Here is a 13840-nt window from a genome sequence, read left to right on the forward strand (position 1 = left end):
TCTGAGATGGTAATGCGTGCTTTCCTCTTGTCTCTTCCAGCTCACGGCACCGCACTTCCCCGTGGTGGTCAAGCTGGGACATGCCCACGCCGGAATGGGAAAGGTATGAGAAGCAGCTCATACTCATGTTCATACTCATACGGACGCCCTGTTCCCCACTCTGTCTGTCCCCCACCACCTCCAATGCACTCCCACTCCTGCCCAGCCCCCTTCCTCTGAGCTCCCAGAGCTTGGAACCTCTCTCCTGCTCTGTCCGGACTCGCCGAAACCAAGCTGGAACAGCTAGCTAATTGTCTCCTGTGCTGTGGCTTCAGAGTAATGAATGTAAAGCATCTTGTACAAGGTGATTCTTTTGTACCTGTCATTATCTGTGCCGTGGCTGGCTGTAAGCTCATGGCTTTGTCACCTGCCAGGCTAACATGTAGAATGTGGCTAATACATCGGGCTCCATGGAGGAAGTCCCTGGAGCCAGTTAGCTTCTGTGAAAGTAGATTATGTATTTTACACCATCTCATCTGACAGACATATTGGTCTGATTCTTCCCGTTGCAGATATAGAAATGGTACTCACATTTGAGGGAGAGAGGTAATTCACTGGTATGAGCCATCAGGAAGTCTAAAATAGTTTGTGAAAGATAAGGACAGTGCTGGATTCAGGAATTCAAGTGATACTGACAGAGCTCAGGCTCCTCTATCTCTTCACTCTGCTCATCTCTACTTGGTGTGTTCTTCAGACAGTCAGCATGGCTACGGGTGGCCCACGTGGTCCCTAAGCATCTCTATGTCTGACCTCATGGAGGGGCCTTGATCGGCCTTGCTTGGGTTCCTGTGCCCACGCTGAGCAAGATGTAGTCAGCCCCACTCAAACCATACTGATTGGGGTCTCCACAGGAAATGGAGATTTACTCCTTGGTAAGGAAGCGGGAGTGTGGGGAAGTGGTGGGCAGTAGCTACCACAGGCCGCCTCTCAAACTTCTGGCACCAATAGAACCACACAAGAACATGTAGGTCTCAGCGCCTGCCATCCTTGTTGGAAGAACCTGAGCCCAAGCACCAGGTCCAATGCAGGGTTCCTAGGTCAAGGACAGCAGGAGCCAGTAGCAACCTTGCTCTGGGAAGGCCCACCCAGCCACAAGTAATCCTGCACCTTACACCTTTGTTCTTCCCCACTCCGTGCTCCTTCTGCATCATCGCTTCCCAACTAAACGCCATCCCCTTCAGGCAGCAAAGAAAGGAAAGAGCCCAGCAGGTCAGGCCATGACCCCAGCTCTGATGTCTTGAATTTGAGCCAGTTACCCTCTAACGTCCCTTGCCTCCTCATCTGTGGAATGATGACCATTCCAATGATCATCTTTAAACTGAATCTCCCTCCATGCTACGTCTCCCTACAGAGTACACACTGTGGGGGTGGGGCTTTGCCTGTTTGCCCCACCACTGTACCCGTTAAGCGGCCCTTCCGGTTGTTGGTGGACTGAATGGATGAGTGAACCCTGTTTTGATATATCCCTGTGTCTGTTCCATAGCCTCTCCTCCCAACCCTGAAATTCTGTTGAGGATGCCCTCCCCTGATCCTGAATAACCTAACCCAGTGGTCAGCAAACTGTGGCTCGCAAGCCACATACAGCTCTTTGGCCCCTTGAGTGTGGCTCTTCCACAAAATACCAAGGCCTGAGTGAGTCAATTTTGAAGAAGTGGCATTAGAAGAAGTTTAAGTTTAAAAAATTTGGCTCTCAAAAGAAATTTCAATCACTGTACTGTTGATACTTGGCTCTGTTGACTAATGCGTTTGCCAACTACTGACCTAACCCAACAGGCACTTCTACTGAATCGAGCTCTCTATATCATTTAAATCTGCCGCCATCCCTTCTGTCCTGAAGCCCTTCCTCCAGGGAACTCCCGGCTCTCCTTTTCTCTCTCTGACCACTGTTTTTGTGTCCTCCCAGGACCTTCTTTCTGCTCCATCTCTCACCATCTATTCTGCACTATCTGAGTGCTCATCTGCTCTCCCATCGTCAGCGGCATCTACACGCCAACAGCCCGCCCCCAATCACACTTCCTATCCAGAGCACCAGACTCACACCTAGTCCCCCCTCAGCATCTCCACCTTGTCTCCCATGGAAATCTCAGACTCTACACAGTGCAGACCGTGCCCATGATCTTCCCAGATACCCTGCTCCCCCTCCTCCTCTCATGACCGTACCTACAGCAGAAACCGCCAGTCCTCCCATTGTCCCCGGGAGCCATCACCTCTCCTCCTCCATGTCCAAACAGTCATCAGGTCCTTACTTGCCCGTTATCAATGTCTCTCCAACTTGTCCCTTTCTTCCTACCCACTGCCACCATGTTGGACAGTTCTTGTAACGTTAGAGGGTTCCCAAGAATTAAATTCTGTTTCTAAAACTTAAAAATCATCCCAGACAGGAAATAAAAAGAAGGAAATCCTTAAAGAGACTGACACGGTGCTGGGGGGGTGCGGGACGTGGAGGTGGATGCCTCTGAGAAACGCAGGCCCAGAGGGAACTCGGAACACACGGAAAGGAGGACGCATCTCCAAGGATGGAAAGCGTCATCAACCGGAATAAACTGAGGTTTAAGAAAATGCTGATAGCAAGGGAAAGGGGCTTCCTCTGGCTTTTTGGAATGAGAAAACTGTCAGAAACAGTCTGGACACGCCGACTGAGCAGATGATGTCATAGTCATGGCCAACAGAGAGAAAAACAAAATTGCTACCTTCTACGGTAGTTCCAGCTCCTCTCCAGAAGGGAGATTGTCTGCAGCCACGCAGAGCACCTTCTGGGGAGAAACTGGCAGAGGCTGCGGATGGGCTCAGGGTTGCTGGGTGCCCACCTGGCGCCCTGTGCATGCGATCGCTAAGCCATCCATCCTATTTCTCCTCTGCCCCTATGTGTTGATCGGGGCCTTCTCTGTGCCAACCATCAGAGGGTGAGTAGGACCCAGTCTCTGCTCTCACTGAACTGGGGAGATGGTCACATAAAGGATTACATGCAATGTGTGTTGGCGATCTGGTAGAAGGCTGGACAGGGTCATGGGTCTGCGGACTGAAAGGTCCCAGGTTCGATTCCGGTCAAGGGCATGTACCTTGGTTGCGGGCACATCCCCGGTAGCGGGTCTGCAGGAGGCAGCTGATCGATGTTTCTGTCTCGTCAACGTTTCCAGCTTTCTATCCATCTCCCTTCCTCTCTGTGGAAAATCAATAAAATATATTAAGAAGAAGAAGAAGAAGAAGAAGAAGAAGAAGAAGAAGAAGAAGAAGAAGAAGAAGAAGAAGAAGAAGAAGAAGAAGAAGAAGGAACTTCATTCCATTGAGGGGGTGGAAGGTTGGGAAAAAGCTTCTACCTCAGAGGAAATGTGGGTGGTTTGGTGTTTCTGGGAATGTAAGGAATTCTAACAAAGAAGAAAGACTTGAAGGAAAAAGATGGATGAATACTCTCTTTTATTAAAACAGTGTGATAGGTGTCACAAGGCACAGGAATCAAGCACCGGGCAGTTTGGGAAGCACTTAGGTAGGAGGATCATGGGGAACACCAGGAGTTCTTCAGAAATAAGTCCAACTAGACCAATGCTTTGTCTGAGCAGAGGATGGTTCTGGCCCCCAGGCGGCATTTGGCCATGTCTATACACAATGTGGGTTGTTACAGTGAGGGGTGGGAGAGGTTCTCCTGGCATCCAGCATCCACCAGGTGGAGGCCAAAGATGCTGCTGAACATCCTCCATGACCTGAGACGGTCCCCCGCCCCCAACAGAAAATTATACAACCCACATTGTCAGCAGAGTCAAGGCTGAGAAACTTTGGACAAGACTAATTTCATTTCCTTTTTCCTTTGTTGAAAGTTTTACCAGACTGTAAACCAGAAGAGGCAGTCATTATTATAGAGTTCAACATGCTCCAAAGTCTGTCCCAAAGAATTACAATTATAGGTTTGAAAAACTCTGTGTTCAAATAAATCTTATTGCAGAACTTCTCAGAGTCATGAATTTTGTTTATGTACATTGTAGGGATAAAAGAACATGGAAAGGGTGAGCAGGATTTCCCAGATTTGCCTGACCATTTCTTTATTGAGATATTTGTTCTTTTATTAATTTGTAAAAACTCTTTGCATATTAAACACACTAATCTTTGGTCATAGATGGCAACTATTTTCCTCCATTTGATAGTTACATTTGCATTTCATTACTCGGTTGTTGTTTTTTAACCTTTAAAAAATGTAATCTAGTTCAATGTTTCCATCTTTGGGAGGCCTTATGTTATAGTTGCAAGTGGCATTGATTTGAATCTAGGTTACTCCGCCTGCTGGTTATGACACCTTAGGTAAATTACTTAGCCTCCCCACCTTAGTTCCTTCTGGTATAAAGCGAAGATAATAGTATCAAGCTCATAAACTTGTGAGGATTAAGAGACACTATGCATATCAAGCTCAGTGCCTGGAACCCAGTGGGCTTTCAATAAATATTAGCTGCCTTTACTATTAAGAATGTTCAGCCCTGACTGGTCTGGATCAATGCCAGCATCGGCCTGTGGACTGAGATGTCCCAGGTTTGATTCTGGTCAAGGGCATGTACCTTGGTTGTGTGCATATCCCCAGTAAGAGGTGTGCAGAAGGCAGCTGGTCGATGTTTCTCTCTCATCGATGTTTCTAACTCTCTATCCCTCTCCTTTCCTCTCTGTAAAAAAAAAACAACAATGAAATATATTTTTTAAAAAAAGAAAGAATGAATGTTCAGACTTGCTCTGGGGCACAAAACCCAAATGAAACCCATCAGGGAGGTATGACTAAGCAACAGCATCTGTCAGAGACAATTTCATTTGGCTGCCACTTCAGTGTGCTTCAGATGAGTAAGGAGAGGCCAAAACCTCTACTCCATAAATACCTAATTAATAGATGAAAATGGGATCAATCTTGTGACTCATTAGGGAAATGCAAATTGAAACCACAATGAGATGCTACTATACAACCATCAGAATCGGTAAAGTTGGAAAGGTTAATAATACTAAGTGTTGACAGTGACGGAGCAGTTAGATCACACATACACACACACACACACACACACACACACGCACGCACGCACCTAGTCTGAATTGTACAACTTCTTTGGAATACAACTTGATATTATCCACAAGCTGAAGGCACACAGAAGCTCCTTCCGTTATGCCCAGCCTACATGCCTGCATGTGCACACCAGTGTTTATAGCAGCTGTTCACTGCTGCCATAACCCAGACAGAGCCCGGGTGTCCATTAATAATAGAAGAGATGCTTCGATTACAGTATATTCAGACACATGGAAAATGCCCCACCAGGAAGATGAATGACCTACAACTATACAGACCAACATGCACGAGTCTCACAAACACCATTGTCAGATTCAAAAGAATTCCTATTTGCATATTCCATTTATATAAAATAAAAAACAGAGAAATTAAACTATACTGTTAAAGTGGGGTCCATACTTGGGTAATAAAATCTTTTTTAAAAGCAAGAACATTGTTACCATAAAAGTGTTGACATTATCCCCATGGGGAAGAGAAGGATGCTCACGAAGATGAGGATGAATGTACAGTTTTTTACTTGAGTGAATGTGGATGTTTGCTTTGTGATAGCTCATCGAACTGTCGCTTCTGTACTGTGCAGAGCTTTGATATGTTGTTTTGAAGTCAAATAAGGTTTTCAGAATGTCACCCACTCTTGGGACATATTAATGGAGATCTGAGATCCAGACATGCTCTGGTCAGTCCATGGCCAGAGGATTATGGGTTCTGGGCTGTGCATCAGTCCTGGATGTTTGAGAGAGACACTGAGAGGTGAGCAAGTCCAGGGAAATTTGAGCTGAGCAGAAGGGAAGAGGCACTTGGCCAGCATCTTCAGAAACACGGGGAATTATTGTGGAGAGGTAGAATTGACTGATTCTCTACGACATCTAGTAGGCAAAGCAGGGAGCAGAGTCAGGGTGAATGGAATGTCAGTTGTGTTGAAGGAGCAACTTTCTAGCAATCAGAGGTGGGCGTTAATGGAATGGACAGCCCTTTAGGCAGGAAGGTCTCATCAATGCAGAGTTTAGCAAAATTTACTGGAAAGTTTCAAGAGAGTGTAAGCATCGTGTGAGATTCTTGGCCTGAGATGTTTGAACCCCTTGGCACTGAAACAAATCTGTGTTCGTGGTGTGAACAGTTTTTTTTGTATGTGTTTTGTTTTTTGTTTTGGGGGGGGAGGGGGGGTGGATTCATAACCTTTTTCCGCTTTTCACAGGGACCTGTGACTCTCCCAAAGGTTAACACATCATGGAGATGATTCCTACATTATCTTAAAGAATGAGAATCCACTGTTTCAACCAATGCTAAGAGCAGTCCATTGAAATGAATGGCATAAGATCATGTTACCACCAAAGGATTAGAAGTGAAATTCAAGGCCAACTGCCAGCAGAGTGTGGGGGTAAAGTCTGGAGACTCTTCAGTCAGGTTTTTTGGTTTAAATGTGAGTTTACCTGTTGCTGGTTGTGTGTCCTTAGGCAAATGGCTTAATCTCTGTGTGCCTCAATTTCCTCCCCTCTAATTTGGGGACAAGAATCTCCCAAAGTGTAGGGAGGTGCCTGGGCATTTAAAAGCCCGGTGCAAGCATAAATATTCTGATTGCTTGACTGCTTATCTCACGGGGTCCTCAGGAGGGACGGCAATAACAAACTGACCACAGCCGGGGGCCCACCTTATCCTTATTTCAGACTTCCAGGGTTTGAGTCCAGCATCTCACATGGAAGATAAAAACCTAAGGCCCAGAGAGAAGAGTCTTACCCAAGGCCACACAGTAGGGAGGTGTCTCTAGAAGCAATACAAGAAGAGAAAGGAAGAGCTTTGAGATTGTTTGGCCCAATAGCAATTATAATAACAACTAGAGACCCGATGCATGAAATTTGTGCATGAGTAGGATCCCTAGTCCCGGCCGGTGATCAGGGCTGATCAGTGGGGCAACTGGTGGGGTGATTGGGCTTCTCCCCGCTGGCACCCACCTTGGCCGACCTGGCACCACCCACTTGCTAGCCACACACCCACACTGCTGCTGCCAGTCACCTCCCTCTGGTGGGGCGATTGGGGGGCCACCTACTGGCAAACACCTTGGCTGACCTGGGGCCTGTGGGCTGGGGGCAGCTCCTGCATTGGGCATCTGCTCACTGGTGGTCAGTGTGCATCATAGCATCCTGTCGTTCTTCCATTTAGTCGATTTGCATATTAGGCTTTTATTATATAAGATAATCACAATAATAACAAAAGCTAATGTTCTCTAGTATTTACTCAATGCAGGCATTGTCCTAAGTGCTTTTTGTATATCCAGTCATTGAGTGCAATCCTCATAGCCATCCCATGAGAAAGATACTATGGGGATCACCATTTTACAGATGAGGAAACTGAGGCACGGGGAGTAAGTGGCAGAGTTGGGGTACAGGCAGTCTGTACCAGAGCTGAGAGAGGTGAAGGGCATACCCACGGTCCCAGCTTAATAAGCCCCAACCCAGGTGGCCTAACACTTTCCCTGCATGCATGGGGTTTGCTGTCCTTCTAAAAGGAACCAGGCGTGGTGACTGAAGGGGTTGAGTCGCTCTAGACAGCCTGTCTGTTCTGGAGGGTGAGGTGGCAGCTCTTACACACAATGTTCCCACCAGCCCGAGCGTCTCGCACACCCCTGCTTGGCCAGGGCTGCTGCTGTCATCAGCTCCAAGTGGCTGGCTGACTCACTCAGGAGCCTTCCTGGCACCGTTGCATTTTAAGTGGGAGTGGGTGGCCCAATAACATGGTCACAGAGAGGGAGGACCAGAACATGAGCCAGCAGAGGAATGGAGCCCAGGGGAACCGTTAAGAAAGCACAGCATCCTCAGCATCTAGGAGACGGCCAGAGAGGAGAGCCACTGTTTACGGCTCAGCCAAGGGTGGGCAAGGCATTCCAGAGCGGCCGGGGTCAAGGTCCTGCCGAACGGAAGGAGGAGAGCAAGGGACCACTCCTACGCATGCCTCCCTCTCATCTCCCACCTCCTCGTGTCCTCTCTCACCTGCCCTGACACTCACTTAGATCATGGCTGTCCTCATTGTCCCTCTGCTTCTCTTGAGCCAAATGGGCCCTCCGGAGGGGACCTGTCCGTCCTTCACGCCTTAATGAAAACTGTAAGCACTGTGCTCCCTTCTCAGATGCTCCAGCACACGGATTTCGTATTTTACAAGTTCACCTCCTCGCTAAGAGATCTGTGTCTCCACCTCCTCCCAGTCACTCACAGGCTGTGCACAGCAGCAAAGCATCTGAGCCGCCCGATGTGCCATGTTCCTGGGCTCCAGCAGGGCCTGTGCTGCCTTCTGGTTCCAGCCCTCATACCATGAGTAGGGTCTTCCTCTCAGTCTGTTTAGGGCCACACTTGCACATTGTTGTACTTTTTGTTGGTGGTTTCATCGTGTAAAATGCCTCCCAATGTAGTGTTCCCACAGACAAGGAGGCTGTGATGGGCCTGATGGCGGGAATGTGTGTCAGATAAGCTTCGCTCAGGCATGCTTTCCAGCGCCATTGGCTATGAGTTCAATGTTAACGAATCAACAATAGATATTCAACTGTCTCCAGACAGAAACAGTACATATTGAATAGCGTCTTTAAACAGAAACACAAACTATGGTGATGTATTGACCAGTTGATGAAAATGTTGTGACCGGAGGCTTAAAGGAACCTAGCCCTGTCTTTCCCTTAGGAGCAGTGGTTCAGTGTTCATTAATTCAGTGTTTGCTGAATCAACTGTGTGAGTGAATGCATGTGTGTGTGTGTGTGCTGTTTGTAGTGTTGACATAAGAAACACACAAAACTGTAGAGAGTTTTTTTTAATCTTTATTGTTGAGACTACAGGCAGTCCTCGGGTTACATTGGAGATCCGTTCCTATGGCGCAACGTAACACGATTTTCGCCATAAGTCAGAACCCACCTATGTAAGCACCTACGTCACTCACAGGGAGCACATACACAGCAGTAATGAAATGAAACAGTAAAAAAAAAAATTTAACATGAGTTGGGGATTGGAAGGGGGGGTTGAGGACAAATATGTGATACCTTAATCAATAAAGAAATTAATTTAAAAAGAAAAAGAAAAAAATTTAAAAGAAGGATAACAATTCCTGACCTTTACTTGTGGTAAATAAATAATTAAAAAACATAAAGTACATATGTACATATGTCAAAATGACACAACTTTTATATATATATATATAAATGGGAGATGTCGACATAACCAGAAAATGACGTAAGTCAAGTCCGAGGTATCGTGAAGACTGCCTGTATTTTGAGCCAGACTGGTGCCAGGTTCAGGAAGCAAGATCTCAAATTGCTCCGGGCAGTTACAGTTCGCAATGTCTCTTATGCATATGGATGGAGTGCAGGAGGGAAAGAAAGGAAGATCACAGGAAGGTGGGAGAAAGTGAGGCGGGGATCAGACTCCTCCATGGAGGGGTCTGGAGGAGGATGGCTCTGGCATTTCACAGGTGCACTTTCCCTGGATACACAAGAACAACAGGCCGGGCTTGGTCAAACCTTTTAGGAGGGTATAGGCCTGGGCATGATGATCCACCTGCCTGCCCAGTTGGGAATTAGTGACCAGATCCCCCGGTGAGGTTACTTCTGGTCACTGTACTTGGACACACCCCCTTTCTCATTCACAGTTCCTGTGTGGGTGTATGTGCATCACACATATTCTTAGAGAATCCTAAAGATCTTTTTTTGAGGACAAAACACCAGGGTTGTGAGCAAAGACAGAAGCAAATGGAAACAGCCGTTTTTTGACTCTGGTTTGCCTGGTGTTTGTCCTGTTGAAGGCAGATCACCTGGACCGGTAATCGTTTTTCTTACAAGGGTTTAAGGCTAAGATCTCTTAGTTGAAGGCTGGGTACTGGTGGCACTTCCTCTGCCAGTTCCCACATCCTTGTGCCAACCATGGTTCCCCGGGAAGAGCGTTGGTCTGGGTTCAGAAACCTGGGTCTTCCATGCTCCAAGGGGCCAGTGGTATCGACCTGCGCAAGCCATTTAATCCTAAGTGCAGTGAGTGAAGTGTATCAAATATGCATGCTTTTCCTCACCCAGTGACTTGGAGCAGCTAGTGGGTAATCATGCATTAACCAGGGTGAAGCTCCATGCAGATGTGAGATGGGTTGGTAAGCAAGAGGGCTTGGGCCTCCTTGGGTTCTTATTGAGACTGTGCTGTTTGTCAGCACCATGACCTTGAGCAAATTCCTTGACTTCTCTAGGATAATGCACTTCAGATGAGGCAGGATGGACAAAGGAATGGAGAGGGGGTGGGGCACGGAGAGGCTGGCTGGTTTGGCTCTGTGGATAGAGCGTTGGCCTTCGGACTGAAGGGTCCCAGGTTTGATTCCAGCTGGTCAAGGGCATGTACCTTGGTTGCAGGCTCAATCCCCGGTCCCGGTTGGGACACACATAGGAGGCAATCAGTCAATGTGTCTCTCTCATATTGGTGTTTCTCTCTCTGTGTGTTTCATCCCCTCCCTTCCACTCCCTCTAAAAAATAATGAGGGGGGGGGGGGGCAGGGAATATCCTCGGGTGAGGATTAAAAATAAAAACAATTAAAAGAAAAGAAAACCACAATGAGCTATCACTTTAAATCCACTAGAATGTTGTCAATAATTAAGATTGACAACAATTATTGATGGGGATGTGGAGCAACAGGCATAGAGAGGAGGCATTAACGAGTCCTGAGCACCCCTGCACCAGAATGTACACCCCCCACATCTCTAACTCTCAGAGGGTCATTTTGTCCAAGGTCACAGGTAAGTGGTGGAAAGGGGATTTGAACCGAGATCAGCAGGTCCTTTGGCCCTTTTCTGCCTGCTGCCTGGGACCTCTGGGGACGCCCGGGTGGAATCATTGCTTCCCATTAGAAGGCGGCCAGCCAGCTGAATTGGAGGGCTGATTTATAAAGAATTTCCCAGGGCTCCACCCAAGAAACTGGTCAGTACCTTGGAGGCCAGTGTGACCTTGGCCTAGGAAGGGCTCTCGTTTGGTGAGCTGGCCGCACCCCAGGCCCGAAGCCAAGACTAAGCATTCATGCGAGCGAATGAGAGGAAGGCAAAGAGGATCACGAGCACAGTGCTCAAAGGCCGTGTTCAGCCCCACCACCTCAGACTCGTTTTGTCAAGAAGGACAGACTCCACTGGCAGACTCACCTGGAAGGAATGTATTTCTTGCCCTGAGCTCAGACCCCACAGCACCTACAGGACAAGCAGGGTGTTTTGAACTGGCAAACATGGAGAAGCAGCACCATTTCCTTCTTCTCTCCGCTGTTTTCCTGGCTGAGCCACCCCTGCACTGTACGCAGCAGAGGCCGGAGATGCCATCCCCTCAGGAGCCTCTCAGAAGGAGGAGAGGGTGAGCCTGCGGGTGGGCAGCACTCTCTACAGTCCCCCAGCTTGACTGCCAGCTCCTTTCCCCAGCATGAGACCCTCGTGTGCCATTTACAAACTATACCCACACGGGGAGCTCCGCCAGGCCCAGCAGTGCTTGGAGGTAAATGATACCCATTTCACAGATGAGCTAAACAGAGACCAAGGAGACGAATGATTTGCACAAGGGTCGCACAATTGCAGATGTGCAGGCAGCACACTCTTTCCACCAGTCCCGGCGCCCCGGCCAGAGGAGGGCAGCCTGCAGGGAGTCCAATCGGCCCATTAGGAGCAACCTGCATGGCCACGGAGGCCTTTCTTGGCCAAAGTGTGCAGGCACAGCCGTTCTTTCTAACGGCCAACAGGAGAAGCGGTGACCTGAGACGGGCAGGGCCACCTGCTTCCTGGAGGGAGAGCAGCCATGTCTCTGGCTTCCTGGAAACAGCTCCGTGTGGGTGCAGCTGGCATCGATGCTGACAGGTGGCAGAGGCAGGGTGTCTGTGGGGGGAAGCCAGAAAAGCAGTGGGCTTATTCCACTTTGGCGTGCGTGTGCGCGCGCGTGTGTGTGCATGTGCGTGTGATTCGGGGTTCAGGCTGCACCGAGGTCTTAAACACAATTGTCAGCAGCCTCTGCTAAGCCTCTGCTAACCAGACTAATGAGGCGCTGTTGGCAGACCCTGTCTCTTGCTCAACTCCTTCCTGGCCTCCAGGCCAAGAGCCTGCACACCCGCACCCAGTCCTCCAGGGGGGAGGTGGGGAGACGCCGGGGGAGGAGGGTGGACAGTGAGTGCGCTTCAGGCTTTTTTGACTCATGGATGGTCGTATTCAGAGGATGCAGTGGGGGTAACGGAGGAGGCAGCACACAGTGAAGAGCGGGGCTTGGGGTTCGCAGGCTCCCTGAGGGATGAGGGAGCAGCAGCCAGGGCACCGGGGCGGCTCCGGGTGACAGACCAGGTGACATAGCCCCTGATATCAGGGCCTGAGCCCCGCATGCTGCCCATGCTAGGTGGGTCAGCCTCTCCCTCTATACTAGGGGTGTCGAACTCAATCAGAGAAGGGGCCAAAATCTAAAATCCAGCCTAAATCGCGGGCCGAATGGTTTACTGAACAGTCATAAACTGTCATTGTGATGGAAACGCAGCGGAGTGCAGTGATGACAGCGCGGTGCGGGCCACATTGCAAGGCCTGGCGGGACGGATTTGGCCCGCGGGCCTTGTGTTTGACACATGTGCAGTCTATACATTCAGATGGCCCCTCTGCTAGTGCCATCTCTGCTGCAAGCATTCGACTCAGCCATCGCTGTGGAAAGCAGCCCTGGAGGAAAGGTGAACACATGAGGCAGCTCTATCTATGGACACTGAACTCCAAATTATGTACTATTTTCACATGTCGTGGAATAGCATTCTTTTGATATTTTTGTTCCGACCGTTTCAACATGATTCTTAACTCATGGGCCGCACAAAAACCATCATTCACCCTCTGTTTGCAGACCCCTGTTCTGCATCATCTTATCCTCTGCACCCGCCCTGCTGGACGGGGAGCTCGCTGGGTGCACTAGCTGCACCCACGGACGCCACCGCCCCTGCGGGTGGAGGCCGGCAGCTGAAGTGTTGCTTTCAGAGCTGACACTTGCCAGGAGCCGCCCTTCCCTTCCATTCAGTCTCGGGGTCACGCGGCACCTCCACAAACGTGTGGGCAAAAGACTCAGCGACCCGGGCACTCACTCACCACGGCAGGGGTTCTGATTTATGAAACGGAAGAGCAAAGGGAAGGAACCAGCAGCTGATAAGGAGGATAATCAGGCCATTCCCTAAACACTGCACGGACCCCTCCGGGGTTCCTGTCACTTCCCACCACTTCCTGTCCTGGCAGGCTGGGGGACGAGGACATCCTCTAAGCTCTGAGGCTCCACATTCAGAAGGATGAGGGGGAGGGAGGGAGGGCACCAGCCATTGAGAACTTAAGGCCAGGGCTCTTGTGTTCACTCAACAAACATGGCTGGAGGTGGCGCCCAGCTGTTCTGAGTTAGGGACTCAGCAGCTGTTCACTGAATGTTTCGGCAAATTCTTAGGAGCATTGGTTATGTGCAAGGAGTGGGCTAGACCCCTGATGGAGGTTAAGATCCCGAGATGAGAAAGACAGGGCTCCGGCGGCAGAGAACTTACACGCAAAAGACCCAGGCTCAGGCCACACTGCAATGCACTGCAGGGCGTGGCAAGCTAACACCCACAGGGCCCGGTTTCATTAATAAAGTTTTATTGCAACACAGCCCTTCCCAATGAAAAGTCAGAGTTGAATAGTTATTATGGCTTTCAAAGCCTAAAATATTGACTGTTGTACATGCAATGCTTTCCAAACATTCGTTATAGCAAACTACAATCAGTAATCCATTTTGACTGTCACCTGACTCCCAG

General features: G+C 49.2%; 1 protein-coding gene across 2 annotated transcripts in view; it reads left to right on the forward strand.

Annotated features, from left to right (window-relative positions):
* The window catches only part of SYN3 (synapsin III), a 372118-nt gene that overhangs the window by 306334 nt on the left and 51944 nt on the right, over positions 1-13840 (forward strand). For both annotated transcript variants that reach the window (XM_045587543.1, XM_036457421.2), the window contains exon 7: positions 41-103. In XM_045587543.1, coding sequence (XP_045443499.1) covers positions 41-103 — 63 coding nt within the window. The remainder of the gene's footprint in view (positions 1-40; positions 104-13840) is intronic.

This window comes from Pipistrellus kuhlii, unplaced genomic scaffold (genome assembly GCF_014108245.1).
Source record: "Pipistrellus kuhlii isolate mPipKuh1 unplaced genomic scaffold, mPipKuh1.p scaffold_m20_p_3, whole genome shotgun sequence".
Lineage (NCBI taxonomy): Eukaryota > Metazoa > Chordata > Mammalia > Chiroptera > Vespertilionidae > Pipistrellus > Pipistrellus kuhlii.